The sequence below is a fragment of the Agelaius phoeniceus genome, chromosome 8 (genome assembly GCF_051311805.1).
Source record: "Agelaius phoeniceus isolate bAgePho1 chromosome 8, bAgePho1.hap1, whole genome shotgun sequence".
NCBI classification, from domain to species: domain Eukaryota; kingdom Metazoa; phylum Chordata; class Aves; order Passeriformes; family Icteridae; genus Agelaius; species Agelaius phoeniceus.
This window is the reverse complement of record NC_135272.1, coordinates 22,413,167-22,438,635: the sequence shown is the minus strand read 5'-3', so window position 1 is coordinate 22,438,635 and position 25,469 is coordinate 22,413,167. Positions and strand designations below refer to the sequence as shown.

General features: G+C 38.0%; 1 protein-coding gene across 2 annotated transcripts; it reads left to right on the top strand.

Annotated features, from left to right (window-relative positions):
* The first annotated feature begins 605 nt into the window (after nt 1–605).
* Nucleotides 606–23,684, top strand: ZNF326 (zinc finger protein 326). 2 transcript variants are annotated; one of them, XM_054637978.2, is made up of 13 exons: nt 606–783; nt 1,281–1,355; nt 7,128–7,254; nt 9,290–9,695; nt 12,324–12,522; nt 14,222–14,256; nt 15,127–15,214; nt 17,476–17,590; nt 18,619–18,766; nt 19,091–19,190; nt 20,368–20,498; nt 21,391–21,486; nt 22,971–23,684. In XM_054637978.2, the coding sequence occupies exons 1-13, from the start codon at nt 768–770 to the stop codon at nt 23,130–23,132; spliced, it is 1,698 nt and encodes a 565-aa protein (XP_054493953.1). In that variant the 5' UTR covers nt 606–767; the 3' UTR covers nt 23,133–23,684. The 2 variants fall into 2 exon arrangements, with proteins under 2 accessions (XP_054493953.1, XP_054493954.1); XM_054637979.2 differs by lacking the exon at nt 1,281–1,355 and having other exon boundaries at nt 626–783.
* The last annotated feature ends 1,785 nt before the right edge of the window (nt 23,685–25,469 follow it).

Genomic DNA, 25,469 nt, shown 5'->3' with positions numbered 1-25,469 from the left:
AGCCTGTTACAGACACAAAATACTTTGGCTGGAGGCTAATGTATCACAGAATCACTGAATCATAGAATGTTAAGGGGTTGGAAAGGATCATCTAGTCCCAGCCCTACACCCCCTCCCCCAAGGGCAAGAACTCTTCACACTAGACAGCGTCACATAACCCATGCAGTAAAGAATTTCTTTGTTAGGTAAACTGGTGGTGTTAGGTCCATCAAAATGGGCATCATAGAGGGTATTTCTTAAACAAACGGTTTATTTCACAAAGCCGCTTGGTTTGCGTAACACAGCAGCGGCTCACACTGGGAACTGGCTGGGTCCATGGACAGGGCACTGCATCTGCAGGGGTGCCATCGAGGGCTCAGTCCCGCCAGGCTCTGCCTGACTTCAGCGGAGCGCACTCTGAACCACTTCATCAGGGCCCTCTAGGCGTATGTGTGAGGGCGATGGTGTGGATGTCTCGCCACTCCTCGTCCTGCAGCGACCTCAAGCATGACAGGGACCGCCGCCAGAACACAAAATGGCGGCTGCCAGGGCTGAAAATGGCCGCCGCGCAGCCTCCCTCGTGACCAGGAGCCAGGCCCCGTGCGCGGCGTCGTGCGCGGCGGGCCCGCCGGCCCAGTCACGTGACGCGCCGGCCGAGCCAATCGCCGCGCGCCGTGGCAGTGCGTGCAGCGCGCGGGTCCCGCCTCGCCTCGTTGTGGTGGAGGGCGCCATTGGGAGCCGCCGGAGCCGCCGCCACCTTCCCGCCAGCAGCGCCCGCCGCCGCCGCCATGGACTACGGGGAAGGTGAGGGCGCTCCCCCGCTGCACGGGCAGGGCCTGGCCGCCGCCGCCGCTGCCGCCGCGGGGCCCGACCGTGACTCAAAATGGCAGCGGCTGCTTTGTTACGCGCAGGACGGAGCCCCCCTCACCCACGTCCTCGTCCTCCTCCCCCGCCGCCACTGCCGGGCTGGGGGAGCTGCGGCGGCGGCCGGCGGCGGGAGGGCTGCGCGGGAGGAGGGCCCTCCCCGGGGGCGGCGCGGGCGGGCGGGCAGCGCGGGCGGGGGCGGCGCTCCGCGGGCCGAGGCGCCCTGGGGGCGCGGGGCGAGCGGGGGGCGAGGGGGCGGCGGCGGGTGGGGGGCGCGGGCAGAGCCGGGGGGAGCTCGGGGCGAGCTCTTTGAGGGGGTCGTGTTAGGAGCCTGGAGATCCGACAGGAGAGAGAGCCGCCTCTTGGTGCGGCTCCCTGTCTCTCCCCTCCAGCTCTCGCTAAGCACTAAGTCATTCTCACTGACCCATCCTCTCCAGCTGAAGACAGAGATTGGAGATTCCCAGATACCCCCATGCATTGTGGTGTGAACATGCCCAGTGGGTCAGTCTCAGGTATGAGCTATAAATACGTCTAACCTGTAAAAAGAGTTGGGGCTGAACAATCAGTGTTAACAAAAAACAAAAAAGGAAACGGGTTTTTTAAAGTGCGTGACATGGTTTAAGTGCTCATGTTGTTTTCTGGAGGAGTTGTAACTGGGAGTGAGACTTGATTTTCATCTTGGGCATGTCAACATGAACTGCACGTTCCAAATGAAAAATTGTGCGATAAAGGAGTGGGGATGGGGGGGGTGGGGTAGAAATACAGACTTTTCTTAAGATGATGCTTTTTTTACATAAACCAGTATATTCTTACAGAGTACTATTTTTGTTGAAAATAAAGGATATTTTCCTATTTTATATGAACCAGAACCTGTAACTGCTTGGGTTTTAATTACTTTTTGCCCGCTTAAAGTTTGCTTTAACTAACAGTTTGGAAAGGAGTACAGAAAAAACACATAAAGCCAAGACTAAAAGCTACCTCTTTTTTTTTGCACTATTAAAAATACTATGTAGATAAAACGGAGTGCACGTACTTTGGTAAGATGATTAAAATTATGAGTTTAGAAAAGACTCAAGAAATGTTTTGACATCTCTTGCCAGCATGCAAGCGTTAAAAGGATCTTAATATAAAAGCTTTACTGATACTGTATCCAAGCTGCGTTTACAGATCCTGTCAAGTAAGTGCTTGCTGTTGCTTCTCTTGACGCTCTTGCTGGCTGTTATTTCCATATAACACGTTGAATTACAGATGCATCTTTGATTGCAATATAATAATTTTTGTTACACATTTCTCGAGTCTTAGGTTTTTTTTCCAATTATATTATTTTGCATTTATCTTTTTGTATAGTAAAATTAATAAATAGTGAATAAATAAATATATTGCCCCGTGTTTTCATCTTCTGTATTGAGTAGTAATTAAATATCCACTTGGTTTTTAGAATGAAAGGTTATTCTTAAGCACCAGTTTAAGTATCTTATTGGAATATTCACTGTAACTATTAACCAGAGCTTGCTTTTCTGAGATCTGATTATACAAATACTAAAATTAATCCAGGCTCATTGTAGGGGAACTAACTAATCAAATGTGTACTGTGCAATTAGAGTGTTCCTTTCATGTACCTCTGTAATAATAGTTTTCATTGTGTTAATTAAGCTTTGTGTTATTTGTAATTATTACAAAAGTTTAATTACGATGTATACAGCTTGAAACTTTTACCATGACTGTTTATACACTGTATGTACATGAGCAAGGCATGCATAAAAATTGTTTTACCCAGGGGACTGAAGGCTGTTTTGTGGGGCTCAGAAGTCAGGCAGCAGAGGGTAGATGTTGGGAATTCTCATCTTTGCCTAGTTTTCATTTGAGCTCTTGGCAAGGTTCTTCCTGTTGGAAACTTTGAGCCAATGGGCAGCACTTTCAGTTGTATGTCTGATGACTCCTGTAATTGCACCATTGTCCCTTCCTCAGGGAAGCCTCAGTTTGAGCCCAGAGTTTACACGCCCTTTGGAATAAATTGTTAGTTTATTGTGAGCAGAAATATTATTAAATATTCATGTTAATATTTTAGTTACTGCAGCTGTTGTCCTTTTAGTCTGGAAGGGGGAATGGCCTAATGACAAGGCTGTGATGCTAACAACCTAGACATGGTGTTATGAAAATGTAATGTGCCTGGGAAAATTACTGCTTCTTATTGCACAACAGACCCTTAAGCTTCTGGTAGTCAACATTTAGCTTTTTTAATTTATCATTTATTTTGCAAGATCTTTCTCATTTTTTTAGCCTTTTCATCTGCTTCACATGGAGCACATTGTTTAAAATGATTCCTTGTCTTTATGCTGTGAATATGATTTCAATGTTCTCTGCTCATAAGCTTTTTCTTTTAAATTGAGTTCTTTGTACCAAGAGGTTCTGAGTCTTACCTACTGTTTGTTTACTTTGTAGTTCTTTTCCTTTGGAAAATTTGATTTTTCTTTACTGGCTATTGAGATTTATTTTGCACTATTTTTAAAGATCTCTCCACCAAATACGGCTTCTTTTTTTTTTTTCTTAATTAATCTGAAGAAATACATATACATTAACATTTTAATTTTTAAATTAAACTTGTGTTTTAGTATACCATTCTTTTATAAATTTAGAGTTAATATATTATTTTCTTTGACATAGCTTTTCCTCCCCTCTTTTTAATACAAGTTCAATGCAATCTAGAAGTTAAAAACCAGATAGTTCTTTGCAAGTTCTTCTATTTCCCTACTTAAGTTCAATGGCTCATTGATCAACAGGGTATTTATGCAAGAAGCTGCAGATGCCAAAACCTGATTTATTCTGTTAATAAATTCTTTGATTCAGATGCTTTGATAATGCCTTCATCTCAGAGGCTCACTCTCTGTTTTTAAGCTTTAAGAGCAAATATGGACCACTGGTTTTTAATTTCTTTTTAATTCTGTGGTTTTCATAAATACACAGATAAAATATTCTTCAAAGGTTTCTTTGATAAGCAGTTACTATTTAAACTTAAATGAACTACTACTCTTTTGAATTTTTGGTTTGAGACACTGGAATGCAATTCCTGGTGTTTTTTCTCTAGTGCTTAAATGCATGTTCTCGCAGCATGTGAAACAATTTCACATTTAGTCTGCACAGACAGGCAACTTCTCTATTCTCTACTGGTGGTGACAGTGATTATCATCAGTTACTACACTAAGGTCCTTTCTGTTTTCATTTATCTGAATGAATATTTACTGTTGTCTTGTATGTTTCCCCCTTTTTAGGATAAAGCCTGTCTGAAGAACATACTTTGAGAGGGAAGTTTAATACCTGAAGAAATACTGTACTTGTTAAGTCGAATGCAGTTTCTTTGTCATGCTCTGGGCATGAAATAGAAAATGTAGGAATCTTTGGTGAAGTTTGCAGCTGGTGACTGAAGCAGGAGGGCAGTGGTTGGAATGATAGGTTTACTGATCAGCAGTGTGGAACAGTTAATGATATAGTTGGAAGGAGATTATAAGGTCACCTTCGGTAGATCAGGTCAAAAGTGTCTGTCCTACCTCACCAATGTCCTGTATGTCTGTCTCTGTTTGGAGGCAGGGAACAAATTGTACAAGTACTCCTTTGGTATATTTATATGCCTTCACTGGTTTGCAGCTTGAGGAGTTTCTCAGTCATAGTCTGTGTTTGACATGCTGTGAATTTCTTGTCAGTTGATTTATCCAATTTCTGTCTTAAATCCCTGTTAATCATTAGTAACTTACTACTTGTAACTCGGTTTTGGGACTTGTATGTCTGTTTTGTGAAAAGTGTTTTGTGAAAACTTGGATCCTTCTTTCAATTGTTACTTGTAAATTTCATTTGCTCCCTCCAGTTTCTTGTAGTAAATCATTCAAGTGATGAAATCATCATCCCTCTTCATGTCTTTGTACCTTTTGTATCCTGTGTTAACCATTTTCAAATGTGAGTCTATTATAATGTAGGTAAATGCAGGGCAGTGAGTCTGGAAAGGGATGAATAACTGTTCACTGTCAGGGAGGAGATGGTGGTGGTGTCCTGAAGGCAGGGGTTTAGGGACTGGCATAGTCTATAGCAAGACTGCTGATGTTATAGAACATGAACTGAGTAAGGAGTGTTAAGCAAGTGTGGATGTCAGAAGTTATCCTGTGATTATAATTGTATTTTAGTGTTTGCTTTCATGCTAAAAGTTTTAGACTAAAAATATATTTCAAAATGATGCTTTTTAAACCATTTTTGGGAAGAGTTCTTTGCACATGAAAGTTTTTGTGTTTTTCCAATGCTGAACTGCTGGCATATGCATAACATTGGTCCCTACTTCCTGTGCTGTAGTAGAATTGCATTGCAGTGGCAGGGATCTTGATAGAGTGTTGTGTTCTTCCTTGTTGGATGACTTGATTCAGTTCTCAACTCTTAACCTCACTGATTTTGTGCCATCTTAGGGCCTGTAGATAATAGGGAGCCAGTGAAACTAAGGTAAATTATTGGGTGCTTTCAGGTCAGGTATGTCAGTTTTCAGAATGTCAGTGTCTTTTGATTGATTTGAAGTTGTCCTGTATTAAAAAACCTAACAACCTGGATCTGAGATTAAATTATCCCATGTTCAATTTTAATTCCTGTGCAACTGAGTTTATTTTCTTGACTATCTTCTCTTTTTGCTGTTCTGCATCTTTATGTATAGTCTCGAGGGTAATGTATTGGATTAGGTGGCAGATCATTCAGAAGCACCAGAGAGGAGCATTAGATGTTTTTATTAGAAGCCTTATCAGTTTCTTTTTGCAGTAACTCTTTGCAATTTAAGTTGATGATGGGTGGTGCTACATGATGAATATTTTGAAAAGGGTTTTTTATGCTTTGGTTTTTGAATCTTTATTGTATGTTCAGAATATGAAAAGATACAGTGTGACTTCTATGTTAGAAGTTCTTTTTTTCTTTTCCCAGAAGTATCATCTTTAATTTTTTTTGAAAGTACCTATGATCATTAGAATAAAAATTAGTAGTAGGTCTTTGTGTGTTGCAGTCTCTGTTCAGGCATGCTAAGAATATCTGTGTATAAGTGATACAGTCATCTTAATATAATTTGCAGAATTTTCATTGTTGATGGATACAAGAAAGTAAATGACAGTGACTTGGTGCTAACAAGAACTAGGTACAAATGGGATATAATTTATATACATATTTTCAGCACTACAGTTATTTTCATGAAATTATATGCACAGAGAGTTACTGTATTTCTTTAAATAGCACAACTTCTTATGACTTCAAGGGAGCTAATTGTCCTGGAAAAGTCAGTGGTTTATATGTGGAGATACTGAAATGTATAAAATACTCTCTTGTCAGAGTAAACAGCTACTTAATTTTTATCCTTCCTGTGTTCATTGTGTATTCCTTCTCTGTGTTACTTCTTCTGTGAATCTTGACTTGCCAGGTTTTCTTGGTATTGCCCAAACCTTGGTGTTGGTTGGTGTTGGGAAGCAGTTTTGGTCTCCAGAATGCCAGTGAGGTGAAGATTGTGTACATTACAGAAAGATAGTGGATCATAATTGTTAGGCAGATCTGCAGCATTGTTTTAGTGCTTTGAATTTGAGTGATTATTTGTCCAGAATTTTTACATAGACCTTCCAGTGCTGAGGAGGAAGTTGGTTCTATTGCCAGATTTCATTGCAGGATACTGAGATGAAGATGTCATGAAGTGACATCAGTTTGTGAAATGCCAGCACCTAGCACGGTTAGCGAGCTGCAGCTCAGTGCTGATTTGGGTGGATTTTTGTTTGGCTAGATGTCAGGAAGTTCTTTTGTTTGACTCTAGCCTATATACAGAGCCTGCACTGCAGCATGACAGCTTGTAACCTTGACCCAGAGTCTCTCAAAGAGAATGAAGGTTTCTTGGAGCACTGGATAGAGAGAGCCTCTGAGCTCTTTGTATTATGAAAGGGTTGGAAGTGGTCTTAATTCTTGACAACTTCAGACATATTCTACATCAGGTATCTTCATTTAATTTGCTTAATTTATGACGATTCCAGCTGATGGAACAATAATCGTGATTTACTTAGTATTGGAAAAAATGAGGAATTTTATTCCAGTCAAGAGGTGCTCAGATGATGACAAAGACACGTGGCTTCTCTAATCAGTGTCAAAATTGGTTTGCAACTGTCAATTCTGTATTTTGTTTGTAAGCACTGTGGCAATGATTAAACCTCTTACTTAAGAATTTAAACTAGATTACTTAATAAGAATTCTCACTTGCTTTCTTTATAAACATTTTTCTGCTCTTTTTTTAGACATGGACCGGGATTATGGGCATGGAGGCTATGGTGGCCCACGATCCATGGACTCTTACCTTAACCAATCCTATGGGATGGAGAGTCATGGAGGTGGAGGCGGAGGAGGTGGTGGTGGTGGTAACAGGTAAAATAATCCTTCAGTTGTCCCAACAATCGATCAAATCCAATTTAAGTTTAAATCATTCTTCTAACTTAAGTGTTCCTGAGGCATGTTGTTATGATTTTGTATGAACACTTTCATTCAAGTCTTCATGTTTGATAAATACTGGCAAATACTAAACTGTAAGTGCTAGATCCTTGTAATAATCAGCATTTTTGTGGAAAAGTTTGACAGCGGAACAGTGCGTCTGAAAGAAAATAGCAAAAGTTTTGTTTTTCAGTATTGTCTAGCAATTTGCAGCTGATTGGCCTGACACACCATTTCTGACATTGCAGACTAGACCTAATTGGTTTAGTGTCTTAGACTGAATCTATCAACATTCCGTTTTCAAGGAACATTTAGGGTATGTGTTCTTTGGTTTAAACGTGCAGTGCTCAAGTGGTCTTGGTATTGAATCTGAAAGTCATGTCCAGATTATTTCATTGGAAGGTACTGATTACACTTGAAACTGTGTGCATGTTCTGGGCTGCTTTGTAAGATGGAGTAGTCTAAAACTAAAAATTCTCATGCAGTGGTCTGAAAGTTGTGTATTTAATGCTAGGGTACCATTTGCTCTTTCAGATGAAAACAATAGGGAGCAGCTGATTTGATTTAGGTCTTAAAATTGCATTCAAAGAAGCATGCTTTTCAGAGTAGTGATTCTATCTTGGAGGAGATAAAATGCGAAGAAAACTTAGATAATCTGATGGTTTTCTTGTGTGCATCCTTGAATTTTTGTCTGGCTGTTGCCAGATTATTGTGTGGTTCCTGTCTGTAGTCACTGTGGTGCCACTGGGGAAGGACACTACTAAAGAGGGAGGCTGGAGAAGTGTTGTGTCTTGCTGCTCGGTTCTATTAAGCATTTCAGTTAAGTATGACTTGTTTAATAATGAACGTTAATATTGATTTACAAGTCTGAGCAGAGATTGAGGAACGAGCCGTACCTACCATATAGTAATCTGCATATGATGGAGGTTGAATGACTTCTTGGACACCAAAATGTCGCTTGCTATGTAACCTGATGTTATGCATGGACTTTTTCTAGTGTCATTTTCTGTGTATCTCTGAGTCTTCTGAGATGAACAGATTTTAAAATGAAGGCATTCAGTTTACTGTAGATAGAGTTAGTAAGTTGAGTCTCCTGTAGGTTGTATTGTATCAGTTAGGGGATTGTCTTTCCCAGCTGCTCAATCACCCTGATATAACCCTGCAGGGACACTAATGTGTTTCCCTTCCAAGCAGTTACAGATACTGATTTCTAGCCTGACACTGCCCATGTCCCAGGCAAAGCAAGCTCTTGATAAATAGCTGAAGATTGTAGCTCCTTGTTGCTTTCCAAGGACTCTTTGTGTGTCCGCTGTGCATGCGTTGGGGAGACTTTCAGAATCTTGAGTTGCTAGACCTAATGGTCTGCAAGTGAAAGCTGGATACACTGAAGACCATGAACTTCTTTGAGTGTGAGACTGAATTTTATAGGGAAAAAATTTCATAAAGAAAAGATGTGAACAGAAGAGCATATGTATTTTTCCTTTAAAATGAGAACTCTGGGATACTTGGAACTCACAACTGTACCACTAAAAAAGCCAAAACTTTTTTTTTTTCTTGGTTCAGAACTAAGCTGCCTCTTAACTGCTGTTTAACTGTTAGACTGTGAGGGTATGATTTTGAAGAAAGGGGAGTTTGACTAGGCTTTGAATGTCTGCAGGTGATTATTTTTGTGAGACTAGGGCTGGGCTCCAATAATGTTTTAGTAAATAAATGTTGCTGAAAATTTAAGTAAACAAAGTTCAGGTATACTGAGCTTTAGAATTGTTTGTAGCAAAATGGCTCAGATAGCTTTCTGTCTGGTCATAGTGTGAATTGCCCAGCCCTAATCAAGATTAATCAATAACACAACTGTACAGATCAGTATAGTAATAAATTGATTTTAGTTGATAAATGTCAACTGCTAACTTGTCTTTTGAAATGTATAACATTAGTAAGCTTACTTTTTTTTCTCCTCACTGTGCAACTTTTCCAGGTTTGGACCTTATGAGTCTTACGACTCCGGGTCTTCTCTGGGTGGGCGAGATCTGTACAGATCTGGCTATGGTTATAATGAACCCGAACAAAGCCGCTTCGGAGGTAGTTATGGTGGTCGATTTGACAACTCCTACCGGAATAGCCTTGACTCTTTCGGAGGTAGAAACCAGGGCGGGTCTAGCTGGGAAGCACCTTACTCCCGTTCAAAATTGAGGCCTGGGTTTATGGAGGACAGAGGAAGAGAGAGTTACTCTTCCTACAGCAGTTTTTCTTCACCCCATATGAAGCCTGCACCTGTAGGCTCTCGGGGGAGAGGAACGCCTGCTTATCCTGAAAGTGGATTTGGAAGCAGAAACTATGATGCTTTTGGAGGACCATCAACAGGCAGAGGCCGAGGCCGAGGAGTAAGTACAGAATCTTTTCAGATTCTTTTCACTAGACACTCTTTTAAACCCTTTCAAGACCACTGCTTTAAAATGAATGCACTGTTCAGTACAGTGTGGGGGTTTTGTCCAAGCAAACGATCATGGTTGACAATGTTGTTTATCCCTTTGAAGCTGTCTTCAAGTAGAACCCAGTCCCTCTTTCTGCTGAAAGTAATGAGTAATAGACTAGTTGATAAGGTTTGTTAAATCTCTCCTTTTGTTTGAAAGGTGAAGATAAAAGTAGTAGGTTTGGTCTAAAAGGGATTAAAAGGACTTTCATTTTTCCTTGTAAACACTAGCATCTCTGCTGCTGGTGGGGAAATTTTTGAATATTGTGAAAGTTGAATTCAAAGTCTTTTGAAGTTTTGAGTAGGTTAAAGGTGCAATGTATAAGCAAAAAATAAAACCCAGGTTGTGAATGCTAGAGCAGTTTTTGGTTCATGTAAAGGGAAAAGTTGAGCTAATTCTTAATATGTTGAGTACATGTTATATCAAACATCAAGTCTTCTTTTAGACTTAATTCTTATTCTGACTTGTTTACTGGAAGGGTGATGGGGAGGAAATGGCAAAGGTGAGTGGTTAGCAGTTACAGTGATTCTTTCTCAGAATTAAAACATGGTTAAAGGGGCATCATCAACTTGAAATCAGGTCCTTTCACAGAACTGAAATTAATTTCCACACAGTGTGCCTAGTCCTCTTACTTGTATTCATTTTGAAGACTTAAGTTCTAAGTGCTTCTCAGTGGATTCCTTTCCAGTATGGGATGTAAAAAGTGTATGTCCTAGAAACAGCATGATTAACTGTATGCAAAAGAGTGATCAGTTTGAGGAAGTAATGCTTCATGTTAAGTGACCTAGGGGGAAGAATAAAAAAAACCCAAACCTGACAGAAATACTAACTTTAGGTTGATGGTGTCCCTTTGTCTTGGTTTTATAATCCCAATTTCAATTTTTTTTTTTTTTAAGCACAAAATATTCAGTGAACACCTTTCTGCCTGTGCCTCTAGGTGTAACTTACCTTTTAAAATTCCTGAGCGTGCTGTATTTCTTTGGGAAGTGATTCTTTAAGTTTAAACAATACAGCTTGAAGTGTAGAGGAAAATTATTTTTTACTGGGTCTATTATATACTTAACATGCGTGGTGGTTTTGTTCCAGAAAGTCTACTTTGCAACATTCTTGAGTATTGTAGTTGCCATATTCAACTTTTAGCTCACTTTTGCACATGGCTGTTAGCTAGCATGTAGCATGGTATGAGAAAAAGATTCTAATCTTCATTTCTCTGCTTGTGAAGCTGAAAATGTTACATTCTTAAGCCTTTATGCTATTCTTTCAGAACTCCTTTAGATCTGAAAGCTTTGTGCAGAGTTACAACTGAGTTCTTTTTTCATTTGCTTTTGAAATTTATCCTTTTAGTCTTTCCTGTAGTAAAGAAGAATGTAAAGGCTAGACTACTTACCAGATGTAAAATGCATTGCACCTTTAATAGGTAGATTGTCTGTTTAAAAAAACCCGAACTTGAAATTATCCAGTGCGTACTTCATGTCAAATTTGTGTCTGATGTAAATGTACATGCTAGGCAGTCTATAGCTATCTCAGCTAAATAAATTAACATGGAGATCTTGTGCATGGACTTCTGATTATGGAAAGTGCCTGTTTTGGTACATTCTGTCTGTCATTTAAAATCTGCTTTAAAAAAGCCATGCTTTTCTTAAAGGTTTTGAAGTTATTTTTATGTTCTTTTGACAGTGTAATACTAATTCTCTTCTCATGGAAAGAGATATATTTCTGCTTATCCAAGTCACTCATCCAGTCTGTGGGCTCTCTTCTGCCCTTTATTAATCAAGTAATTAAGTTAATATTAAGAAGTATGTTTGCACTTTTGAAAATATTACAGCTACTTAAATTCCCCTCTTCAGATTACTCACTTATTCTGTGACTTCAGAGAGGTAACTTTCATGTACAAGTATCCACAAATGACTGTACATAATTTTAGAAATAGTGGAAAGGTTTAGTCTTTCAATGGAATTTTTCATTCCTATCGCTGCATTGTTTTTGTATCACTCTCTCCAGGCCCAACTTAAAAATTCTGCTTTTTATTGAATTGGAAGATACTGGAAAGATAGATAAAAGAAAGAATGGGCTTCCTTCAATTAATCAGTATTCCACAGTGGGCAACCATCTTCACACAGTTTTCAGATCACTACTGTATCATTTTGTGTAAGATACAAAGCAAGGAAACTTTTTTGTTAAAGCTATTTCTTTTTAATATTTTTTTTTTTATTTTGAGGCAGATGGAATTCATTATCTAGAGAATCTGAAGAGAGGAGCCAAGATGTTAGGCTGAGATATGACAGATATGTTCATTGCCTGGACAATGGTTCTGAATAAGCAGAAACACAGTTTATACATAAGTATTAGTTCTACTGGACAAACACCCACAAAGCCATTGCACAAACGAATATCAGACCAGGAACTTAAGTTTCCTCCTACATTTTGCTCTAGAACACAGATTTTAGTTAAGGTCACAGTCATACTGTACCAAGTAGTTGTTTTGTTGACATGGGTTTCATATACTAATACCTTTCTCTTGATTTCACACATTTTCAGCATATGGGAGACTTTGGCGGAATGCACAGACCTGGAATTGTCGTTGACTATCATAACAAACCCAGTCCTGCAGCAGTTGCTGCAAGAGGAATAAAAAGAAAAATGATACCACAGCCATATAACAAACCTGGTGGGACATTTATCAAGAAACCCAAAATGACAAAGCCTATTTTGAAGCTGAGCCAGAAAAAATCACCTAGTAAGTAGCAAGTGTCAAAATTTTAAAGTTAAAATGAGTGATTTTTTTATTCATTAGAAATTACTTAGTTTTAATATTCAGAAAGAGGACTGTATGTGCTGTTTTGTAATACTTTGGTTTCTACCTTTCAAATAGTCCACAGTGGATTTTAGGAATTTACATGTTTAACTTTCCTACTGCAAAGATAATTTGCTAAATGATACTGAATGTTTTGATGTGTTCAGATATGTACCGTTGAAGACTATCACCTTGAGACTTCATGATGATACTTCCTGAAGGCAAATTTTCACCACTAAAAATAATGTCAGAGCTCAGGTTGTCTGAAGAGACAATGCCTGACAAACACTAAAATGTGCTCTTGCATAAGCCTGGGCCCTGCTGTCCAAATTCTTTGGATATAAAAAGTAGCGCATCAGCTGCGGTACAGTTAAAATAAAGATATAAGGCGTGGGTGAAGAGGAGAGGGAAAAGGAGGGAAACTGTAAAAATGGCAAAAACTGTTACATAATAATTTATGAGAGGCAGAAAGAGATTGCTCCCACTTGTAAATGAAATGCTCTAATGAAAAGAAGAATTGTAAATGAGATAGATAAACATAATACAAACTGCAAATTGCATTAGTGATGCTTGGTTTCTTTAACTTCCATAAAGATATTCTACAACTCTAATATTAAAATTTTATATTGCAGTCAAAGTTGGAGAGAAAAGCCACTAGTGAGGTTTGAATAAAGTACTTGCTTTGAGGGAATGTAAACTCGAGTATTGTATCTTGTGAACAGTGTGTACAGCAGTCAAATTTTTATGCTTGTGATTTCCTAGTTTGATGTGCAGTGTTTTATGTAGTTTGGTTTTAAATGACCCATGAAAATAGTTTAAAGTTGCTGTAGCTCATAGCTTGCAAGGCAAATGCACAGATTTGGCAGAGACTTTGAGGCGTAAATTCTGGTTTTGATTTCATTATTCTGGTTACATTATTATGTATTACATAACTGTTCCCTTAACTGTAATGTCAAGAGTACTGAACCAATTCCAGGAACTGGCTGTATAGAACACACTCCTCTGCCTTTTGTATAGGGAACTTTATTGGTGGTCTCATCAGCTTTTTGTTATGAAAAGGGTCTCTAAAATTCGAGTTCTTTCAGTACTTTCGTACATTCTCCTTTCTAAGCTACATTCAGGCATAATGCTTCTAACACCAATTTCCATAATCCAAAGACCAATACATAATATTTGGGTCACTTTAGGAAGTGGGATATATAGTGCCTGCAAGAATGCAGCCTGTCCTGTGGCTCTGAGATTAGGGGGAAGAAAATGTTGAGCAGTTTAACACAGTTTCTGAAACTTGAACTGAAAGACCTAAGCAGTATCATGTAGTTGAAAACTAAAAAGTGGGTAACAACTAACAGAAACTTTGATGCAGTTGGTATCTATTGTATGAATGAAAATATATCTCAAAATACTATTGTCCTTTCAACCTTGAAATTCTTGTTTTGGAATTAGATATAGGTGATTGCTTCTAAGTGTTTAGTTTGTATTTCTAAGGGTAACTGATTTTACATTATTACCAAACTATGATAAATTGTAAATGTAGACAATTTTCCCTGCATAACAAGCTGATTTTTTTCCTAAACATCTTATTGTCTTAAAATGAATTGTCAGTGACAGCACTTTTGCATTGTTTCTCATTTTATGTTAATAGACACGAAGACATCTTACCAGGATTCTACTGTAGAGGTAAAGATTCCCAGAACTGGAAAATGTTTTGATTCTTTGAGAAGTTTGCATAGCATACCTGAAGACACACAATTCTTAAACTAGAGTTACCAAATTGAACATTAAGCTAGATAAGTTTTTCTGAACATGTTTTTGGGTTTTTTATCTAAAACTATCTTATTTTGGTGGCAGTTGATTTTGAGTGAAAGATGTAGCTTGTGCAGATAGCCTGGAAAGTGAATTTTAAGCTGTATTTGTAGACCCTACCTGTTCATGTAATGCACAGGGGAGCTCTCATGTGAACACTTCTCATATTGCCACAGGTAGACAGCTTGAGCTCGTGCAGCTGTGACCTGCTTGGGTGGGTACAAGGGAGATCACTAAACACAAGTGAGGAGGAATGGCTAAGACATAAGACACATCAAAGAGAGAGAGTAAATAAAAAAGGGTCAGTGTTAAAAGGTACTCTCTGATAGGGTAGGAAGATTAGTCCCTTCCTTCAGACAGATCAGTTGCAACACTATGTGAGAATATTCCTAGTAAGCTAAGCATGTGTCTATATATATCCTGGTTTAATGTTGCAAGACTGGAATGGCATTTCCCTTCTTTTTGAGTGAGGGTATTAACACCTTCTCGACTAAGTAAAAGTCTGGATTGGAAGTCTAAATATTTATATAGAAAACTATTTTGATTGTGAAGATAATTTAGTAAGGCATTATGGAGGAATGCAGAGCTAGAAATGTTTGTACATGGAGTTCCACAAGATAATTCACTTTCTTTTGTTGTCATATTTAAAAATAGCAAGTAACAGATCATTGGAAATAATGTAAATTACATTGCCTTTCTGGATTTAGAATGGCTTTTTTTAATTTATGGATTTGACTTTATTAGGAAATTGAAGTTGATACAAGTGGTGCAGTTGTTATATATGAAGACTTCACAAGAGATGCTTACGATCTTGGATATCAGACTTTCGGAGGTAAGTCAGTTTGCTTTGTCAGGTAAGGTGTTGTAGGTATTCTGTTTGTGAGGCTTTGAGAGATTACATTTTGTAAGCCTGTATTTATGACCTTTAGTAGTTACTTGGTAGCATGGCTGCCTGTTTTTTGTTTAAAGAGTTTAAAAATTTAGGCTGTGGAAATATGGTTGTTTGTAATACCCATCTATAACTTGTTTGGTTTTATCATACTTACTGTGTCTCTGCTCTCTGATCATTTCAATATGTTGCTGTTCGCCTTTTTTTTTATTTTTGTGAAAAAAAAGTGGTTTTCTTTACCTGCTACCATTCCATTGCATTGAATGTTGTTCATCCCACTGGTTCCTCACCCATATCCTATTATTTATCCCACTAGCTGATCAACCTCACCCTTAAACCCTCGGTGAGTCACTTTTAATAAAGTGGATTCAGTTATCTTGGAGAGCTGCTCTCACGAATGCGGGGTCTGTTTCATGTACAGTTTTAATGAAACAGGTTTATTATTAGTTTACAAAAGTCAGTTCAAGTGTGTATTAACTGTAGTGATTCCAGACACATAGAAAAAGAAATCCAGTGATAAGGCTGAAATTACGTTTAGTCCCCCTTTCCTTGTATGTTGCCCTATTGCATATAGCATAGTCTCATTTGAGAGCAAGGAGGGCTGGAAATTTGCAGCCAAATGAGTGTTTCTTTTCTTGAAGTAATAGTAAATATTTTGAGTTTATTTTTAAATTGTGTGAGTTTCTTTTTGTTTTAAAAGTTTGCATAAGTGCACTGAAGGAAAGAGGGAGTTTTTAGTTTATATATAAATTCAGGTCCCTATTCCCCAGCTTCTCACAGGGCAGACACTTCAGTTTATGAGCTTGAGGGTCAAAATAGAAGCCATTTCACACCACAGAATATCATACCAGATGGTTATTACAGCAGTAAAACAAGTGGTCCTTTGAATATTTCCAGGGTTAGTGGTAATGCACTAAATGAAATTTAAATCCTGAGATCAGTATGGGAATTTCTTGTGTGGGTAGGTAGATAGGTGTTTTTCTGTTTTCAATTTGAATTTTTTTAAAATAGTTTTATGGACAGGAGTTTTTCTCCTCTCTGGATCACAGTAAATTTTGAAACTCTTTGCTACAAAATGGTAGACCTTGGGATAATCAGGAGCTGTTAGTCCTGAAGATGTTTTCAGTATGCAGTGACACTTCGTGATCCACAGAGTGTTTTGGAGTCTTGGTGTTTGTGCATGATGCTGTTGTATGTTCCTTTCTGTTGCTGTTTGGATGGAGGTAGATTTCCTGGAGGCTGACCTCTCTTCAAAGTTTGAACTGTAAAAGAAAACAAAGTGTTCCTCTTCTTTTTGGTCTAAAACTACCCACTGGATAATATTCTAATTGTTTCTCTTTGTCCATAGACTACTAAAGCAGACAGAGGAAAGACAGACATAAGTGCACTTATGCAAAAAGTTAATGTCCTTGGAAGTCTTAAATGTTGTAGAACTAAATTCTATTCATTTACTAATTGACACTTTTACTTACATGCTAGGTAGTAATTTAATCAAGTTCTTCTCTGGAGGTCTGCTTGGGTACTTTGTGTGGTAAATCTTTCTGTCCTTGTCTCTCCCTCGTCCCCACCTCCATTAACTGGTTTATTTCTTTGGCTGAAAATCTTTGGAATATTTTTCTGTGAACAGAAGTGAAGTCTAGTGGGTAAAAATAATAAAGTTGTTGAATAATAAATTTGTTAAATGTTGGGTACCGTACCTTGAAACAACACTGTCTTGTCTCATTTATGAGAATCTTTGCTTTCACTTTTGGGAACTGCCTTCTCAGTAGAAGAGACAGCCTTTAGATAGTTTCCTTTTATGTAAGGGGACTGTAGCAGTGGTGCTCTAAAAACATGGGAGAGTTTGAAACAATGTGTTTTTCTCTATGTGTTTCCAGTTACCTTTTTCTGGTCAGGTACTTGAAGAGGCCTTTAATAGCTAGGCACAACAGGGAAGGAGTTGCTTTAATTCAGAATTTCTTTTATGACTGTAAACTGGAGTGTAAAACCCTAGCTGTAAAGTTGAAAGCAAGTGTTTAAATTGGCTGTTTCTAGAGGAGGAAAACAAAGCAAAACTTTGAGAACATTTAAGAAAGCCATTGAACTATGTTGTTACAGGGTCTTTCTCTGCATTTTGAAGTGTTTGTGGAGGAGATGGGGAAGACAGGTACTTCTGTTGTTGTTTGTTTTGAATTTGGTTTTTAATCCTTCAATTGTATGTTAAGATGGCAAAGGAGAAGTTAAAAGTGAGGAAGAAGAAAAGCGGCGGATTGAGGCCAGAAGAGAGAAGCAAAGGCGTAGAAGAGAAAAAAACAGTGAAAAATATGGTGATGGATACAGGTTTGTGCTGTAACTTGTGTTGTGTACATTGGTTTTCTTCCCCTTAATGCCTCTCTAAGAACACATGTTTTTTTTTTCCTTTGGACTGATTTTAGGAAAAGCAAATGCAAGAAAGAAATGATGGAAAAAACCCACCTCCTTCCACACCCCTCAACTTCCCCTGCTCCCCAGCAAAAGCAAAAAGCTAACTCAAATAAAGAAAAAACCTCAAGCCAAAACCTGGCACCCAAATTCTGTGGCTTAGCCTGGGTGTTTCACTGGACCACTGTTGCATCAGAAAATTCACAGTTTACTAACCCCTTTTCCCCCACAAGTGCAACACTTCAGAAGCAGATTAGAATGGTACTGCTTTTGAAGTATATGTTCATGTTGACTTAAGAAGCTGTTAGAAATTGGTTTTATTCCAGTTTTATATATGTGTGTGTTTGTGCATATGTATCTGTGGTCAACTGTTTTGTAGCAAAAATAAGTACATAGGTTTTGTAACTTGCTTAGTCTTGCCCAGTGGCTGCACTGTACAAAACTGTATAGTGTCAGTGCAGAGTATGATCCTAGCTAGTGATTAGTGACTGTTACCAAGGAGATTATATTTACTTATAAAGATTATATATAGCTTTTGTATGGAAAATGAACTTTCACTTAATTCTTCTAATTACAGTTAGGAATTCATGGCCTGACTGGACTATGATTCTGTGCCTATGAGATGTTCTACAAAAGGTGACAGGAAGTAGAGTACTGCAATAGATGAACTCACAGAATAATGTGGCTTTTAAATGCCTGGCTTCTGATTTCAGCAGTTTTTGTCTCCTGAACAGATAATTTGTTACTCTGACACTGGCCTAATTTATATTTGATTCATGTAGCACTTACCCTTTGTAATGGAAAAACTCTAGGTTGTTTTTTTTTATTTCTTTTTCACTTCGGCTGCTTCAAAGAATGCTTTTCCTGTTCCCTTACTGATTGGGTTTGTCAAGTGTCATTGTTTTGAGGAGTTTTAATAGTAATATTTAATGTATTTCTCTTGATAGAATGGCATTTACTTGCTCATTTTGCAAGTTTCGAACATTTGAAGAAAAAGAAATTGAGTCACATCTGGAGAGTGCAGCTCACCAGGAGACATTGGATCATATCCAGAAGCAAACAAAATTTGACAAAGTAGTGATGGAATTTCTTCATGTAAGATAGCTGGTTTTGATATGTATAATACTTCTACATGAGAATGTAGTTACAATTTACCATTTATTTTCAAAATATGCTTTACTTACCATTAATCATTTTGTAGATGACTTTTGGTGCAGCACATACTACTGCAAGTTCAAGCAAATGAAACAATTTCAAAGTCTCTAAAGTACTGTTACTTTTAGAATTGAAAGTAGTTCCTTAAGAAGAAATAGCAATTATTTACTGTTTGTTATAAAGAATTTTCAAAATCTGGGTTAATACTGGAATGTAAACAATTGTACATCACAGGTATTTACAATTTTTTTTTCCCCTTTGTAGGAGTGTATGGTGAATAAATTCAAGAAGACAGCAATGCGTAAGCAACAGACAAGTAACCAAACAGAGAATTCCCAAGCTGCTGAAAAAGATATAATGGAGGGTGAGTAATTTGGAGCTCTCCTGGTCTTTTTCTCCTTTCATTCTTCTTTGGATTTGATAAAATGCATAAAACCAGGTAGTTTTCACATCTTTTCTGTACCTGGTTGAGATTCCTTGCTTTGTTTCTGATCCCATGTGGAATGTAAGCCCAGCAGGAAGGAGATGGCAAACCTTGTTTGTTGGGTATCCAGGTAGCCTTTCAGAAGGTGGGAACTATCCTGCTTGAGTTACCTGAGTACCTGACAGACAATTCTGTGGGCTTTGCCACAGTCTTGTTCAGTATAAGGCATGCGGAGTGACAGCAGGTGGATGCAGTAGATAGAGAAGGAGTGTAATAAAGAAATAAGATGACAGTGGTCAAATACAAGAACTTGGAAAAGTGCAAGTAGGAAAGTTGCTGTGGTTTGGAGGGAAAGGAGTGCCAAAAGGAGGAGTTGGAGCATTTTTTGGTTACCCAAGATATCTGGAATGTTTTTCCCCTTGGCTGCCCTACAGGGAGTTTTCTGGAGCAGTTAATGTGTCCCTGCCTTACTGTGCCATATCCTCCCGTTCTTTGCTTGAGGGATTTCAGAATATGGGCTACAACCAAATGAGACATCTTTGTTTTAGCAATAACTATTGCAGTATCACCTAATTTGAACTTAAATACTAAAAACTACTTAAAAATGGATATAGGCAACATCTTAACTTTCCTTAAGTACTGGAGTGCCTTTTTTCCTTTGCGATGAGAATGTTCTATTACCAAGCTAATACTTAAAATTACAAGAGAAGTTGGATTCATGTGCCTCTTCCTGATGGTGAGGGAGGGCAAAGAAGTAAATAAGTTTTTATAAGGGGTAAAGTAAGTGCAGTTACTTCAGTCAAGCTTTGTTTGCTGTATAAAAATGTGTATTTTTAAGGATATTGGCTATTGTTGATTGAAAAATCAGTGCTGTTTTTGTACTTTGCCTGGGTCTCATGTGTATTCTGTGAAGAGGTGGAGTGTTGATGTGAAAAACTTCGTCTTCCAGTATTGCCCTCAGAGAGACTAAGTTAGGTGAATATTCCTCAGTGGTTTAGTTTGACATGTTTAACAACCAAGAGCTCTTAATTTTTGGGTAAAAAACAAACAGGCTACTTTTCCAGTTGCCTAAAGTAACACGTTTTGTGTTAATGATTTGTTGCATCTTCTTTGGCAGGGGTTACAGCTGATGACCATATGATGAAAGTTGAGACTGTTCACTGCAGTGCTTGCAGTGTCTATGTTCCTGCATTGCACAGTTCTGTTCAGCAACACTTAAAATCTCCTGATCACACAAAAGGAAAACAAGTAAGATACGACATATAATTAAGAAAAATAGGTGAAAAGTGTTACAGTTCTTGGTGCAAGTAATTTCTAAGTTCTTGTTGATGTGGCTTGTTCTCTATAAAGCTATAATGTCCTTAATGCACTTTGTAAGTTTAACACCTCAGGAAGTAGCCAGCACTTAAGCACCCCAGCTAATGAAATATTGGTGTGCTTAATAGCTGCCAGTAGAAAATCATGAGAAAGTTACTGGAAATCACTTCTTCATTTGATGAGGATTTGCTTTACAGAGTGTAAGTATTTGGAAACATTTTGTTACTCACACATGTGTTTCTAGCAAGATAGACATAGTTTCTCTTTTCTTGGCGGTTATCTTTTTAATTTGAAGACAACTGAGAGCAGTTTAGAAGTAGCAGTTGTGTTGTATTTGTCCCTGTTAAAATTTATAGTGATAAACTTGATAGGGCTGGTAGTAGCGTTGAAAGAGTAGCATGAGCATGATAGTAAGCAAGATTGCCTAAGTTATAGGTTGTTTTCATATGAGCTTCTGTGATTGTGGGATGTTGTAGAATGTTTTGAGTTGGAAGGGACCATGAAAATGAGCAGGATCACCTTCAACAATATGTTAGACTGTGATGGAGAAGCCTGGATGTTTTCTGTAGATGAGAACAGATAACAGGTTGTAGTCCCTTATATAAGCAAGATACATCTTTTGATCAAGCTGAAGTAACAAGATGTAAACACAACTAAACCTTATTGGTTAGGTTCATGTGCTTTGGGCTTACGTACTAAGAGCAAGCAGTTCATGCTGTAGTATGATCATTATTTTATATACAGAAACTGGCCATGAATTCAAATTCATGTGACAGTTGTTATAGGAATGTGATAATTATTCACTGTCAAATTTGTTTCCTAGGCCTACAGAGAACAAATAAAAAGGGAGAGTGTTCTTACTGCCACCAGCATCTTGAATAATCCTATCGTCAAGGCACGATACGAGCTGTATGTGAAGGTGAGATGCAAATGGAAAGAAAATAATTGTTTGCCATTTTCTCCATGTTGATTAGAGTTTAACCTCAGTCCTCTGTCTTTCAGATAGCTCACAGATTTAATATAATTGTAATGTATTTTGGCAGTCCAAAATCATTGTCTCAGATAAATTATTTTGCAGCAAACATTACCACCTTCAGATTCACCAGCTTTTGGTTGTCATTTAAAACTTGTATCTAGGGAATTTTTAGTTGGATTCTCTAATGAAAAAATCCCCAAAACAAACTTCAGGCAAACTTCAGCAGTGTCTTTATATGTAATGTTAACTGCAGAACACAAAACACAAATTATTCCCATCTTTACATTTAGAAGCAAAAGCTCCAGCATGTGGGTTTGTACTGAAGTATAGTGTGCACACAACTCAGCTACTTTTCTGTAAAATTTTTAGGGTTCATGACAAAAACAAAAGCTTGCAACAGTAGTTGATGAGATGAGAGAATTTAAGAGGCATGGAAGCTTATGTTGTAGGTATGTGGCCTGAGAAACAGGTGAATTCATTTTAGCAAAATGGAGAGATTTTTTTTCTGCTGGGCCACTTACTTTGCTAAGTGACTCTGTAATACTGTTGTTAGCTATTTCTGGATTACCTTTAATTGATTTATGATTCTGCCTGTGCCATAACAGTAAGACTCTTTTGAACAAAGCAATACTGTCTTTTGGAAATACGGCAAGGTATGAGCCAGTGCCCAAGTTAATTGTGATTTAAAATGACAAATTAGTTGTGTTCTGAAAAATTATGTATGGATGGGTGTGTGAATCAGTTTCAGATAACTGTTGTGTATCTGTTAAGGAAAGGTTGCAAATGGCCAGATAGCAGAGCCTGGAATATCTGCTGGTGTTTCCAGCCACCTCTTCCCAGTTCCTTATGCTTGGTGTGCCTTGTCCAATACAGCCCCCTAGCGAGAGACTGGCAAAAGGGAGAATGGAAATTTGCTACTCACCAGTTCGAAAATTGAGGAGAGAAAAATCTGCAAGATTGTCTTCACAAGGAGACCACTGACATTTTCACAATGCCTAGCACTGGTGATTCTGGTGGACTGGTGATTTCTGTAGTGGACTGAACTTAATGCACTTTCACCAGGACCTGCTCAAGGAGATGTATCTGGTTCCTGGTTGTGCAAATCTCTTTCATTCTTATTCAAATTTAGAATTAACTGAGACTGAAGTAGTTCAGTTAGCATACTTGGCTTTTTCACAGTGCCATTTCCACTTTCATTGAAAGAGTTTCTTGGGATCCCAGTTTCCCATGAGCATAAAGATGTGGTGTTGCTAGTTTTAAATCCAAGGTGTTTTGGTTTTCTTGCAAAAAACCCACAACTATTAAAAAACTGCATAAAGTAATGTAGCATTGCTTAATTGCTGCCCCTTTCATTCACTTGAAATGATGAGTATGATTTTATATTTGAAATAAATATCAAAGTGTTTCTTTTTGATCTTCTCCTTCAGGGTGAAAATCCTTTTGAAATTAATGATCAGGCTCAGGAGCAGCAAACAGAAGAAGAAGAAAAAGCTGATGAGCCAGCTGAGGGTGAGGAAGAGGAGGAAGAAGAGGAGGAAGAAACTGAAGAACAAACTGACTTCACTTTAGACCATACTGAAGATAACTAAGTGCAAGAAAATGAAAATAAATTAGTGGGGGCAAACCAGCTTTTTATTTCTGCTCTAAAGTGGCTCAGACTTTTTAATAGTCTCATGGATCTGAAGGTTCCCCACGATATGCATGCATTCCATTCCATGGAGAACTTGTTTATATAATTCCTCTGTGTTTCTGATTTTGTTAAAATGAAATTAAGACTATTTTAGTTGAGCTTTTTATAGAAAACTGACTGTTAAAGCTGATCAAAACATTGTGTTGTATATTTTTTTAAGCATCCTATTTTTTTGGTGTGTGTACTGAAAGTTGGATATGATAACTTCTGGTCTAATCAGTTGAAAAGGAGGGTGGGTCTGTGGGGTAAATATTTTAAAAGCTTTTTGGTGTAAGCTTATAAATATTTACCTCATAGTACAGGATGAGTAACCTCAAAAATTGTGCTCTTGAGTGTGGCTGTTTGGAGGACTGCATTGCACTCTGTATAATAGAGTATGTGTTTATAATATGCCTTGTAGCTTTTTGTGATAAGATGTACCAGTTTGTAGCAATAAAATACGTAAGAGATATTACTGTTTTAAATGTCTGTAGTTTAAGTATTTCCAAAATTTCCCCATGCTGACTACTAACTGGTTTCAAATTAAATCTTGATTATTACTATCATTGAAGTTTGTAGTTGCATCTTAAGTGACTCATTTATTGCTGAGTTTTTATATATTCAGACTCCACCTGCCAGGACAGGTGAGATCTTGGGCCCTCATAGTGTGCCTGGGGGAGGTGTGCTTTCTGTGTGTTTACATGTGGTCTACTCTTCTCTATCTTAGGAATTAACAGCATGAGCTGTGTAACGTTTTAGGGTCTTGAGTGGAATTGATAGAGGAGGTTTGGTGCCTCTTATCTGAGTAGTCAAAATGGTATGGAATGTTTCAGGTGGTGATTTACATTACACAGGAGTGGCAAAGTTTTGACTTGCATGATGATACTAATGCTATTTTTATTTCTGCTGGAAACATCTTGATGCATTTTTAATCTTTCATAGGACTGAATGGTGTTTTTGGTTTATAGTTGTGCTGAAGAGTACATTCAACTTGTCTCACATTCTGTCTACCTCAATCTTTTTGCTCTGAGAAATGTTGACAAATACTATGTGTAGTTTTGTGGTTTTGTTTTCTTAGGGTTGAACTTGCAAGGTAGCCACTAGAGTAGTAAGAAATATGGGCACTAATCCTTGCAATTTGCTCACAGGGAATAATTGCCATATATGCAAGCTCTTATGTATATTGCAGCCAAAATGCACTAGGGTTTTTACCTACAATTATTTTTTGCCACACAGTAACTGTAGGATGATTAGTATCACACTTGTGTAATACTTGGTTTGATTTCATGCTGTGTGAAGGATTGAAATCTTGAAACAAGCCTGTAGATTCTCTTGCTTTGGCTTTTCCTGGTTTTGTTACAGTTAAGAATGTGGGAGATATGGAGACTTACCATATTCATTCCTGTACCCTGGACATCTTCCTTGTGGACTCCAGAATGTGTTTCAAACTGTTGCTGTGTCTGTACAGTGAAATCAGTTTTCAGCTTGCTAAATAGAAGCTTCACATTTTCTTCTTGTTGTCTATCAGACTTTTACAAAAAAAAAAAAGAAGCTTTTCTTTAAATGTATTTTTCAACTTCTAGAATGTCTTCTGCTCTTTCAAAGTAGCCCTAAAACAGAGGATCCAGAGCTTTTCTTCAGTTGGTTATCCTGCTAACTGAAGTCCTCACCCACTCAGATGTAGGATTGTACGGAGAAACTTTATTGTAAGGAATGCCCCTAGCAAGCAGGGAGTTGGATCTCTCCTACCCTTGCTAAATCCCACATTCTCTTAGTCAAAAGCCTGCAGTGAAGTCCCTCAAATCATTTGAGAGGATTAGAATGCTACATTGAATTTAGCAGTGAAGACTGTTCTGACTTAAATTTAAAAATGAGTAATATACCATCTGTTTAATTTCTTAAAGGTAATTTCTAAAATTGTGTCACGTTTTTATGCTTACAATAGTGTATTTCTCTTTAAAGTTAAGTCCTGCACCTCAATTCAAACAGATTTGTCTGGTTTAAAGTAAAGTTAGCTGATGAATAATAAGCCTTTCTGTATAAATAAAAAGGTGTATAAACTGAAGTCCAACATCTGATACAAAAGAGCTTCTGATCTTACTCTGCAAATCTAAGCTTTCCTCATCCCATTCTTTGTTACTTCAAAGCCGATGCCAACAGGGAAAGGAGTAAATATCCAGAGGGTAAATTTGAGCATCAGAATCTGCTGAGACAAAAACAAAAGAGAAGCCTTCTTAAGACCCTGCAACCCCTTACT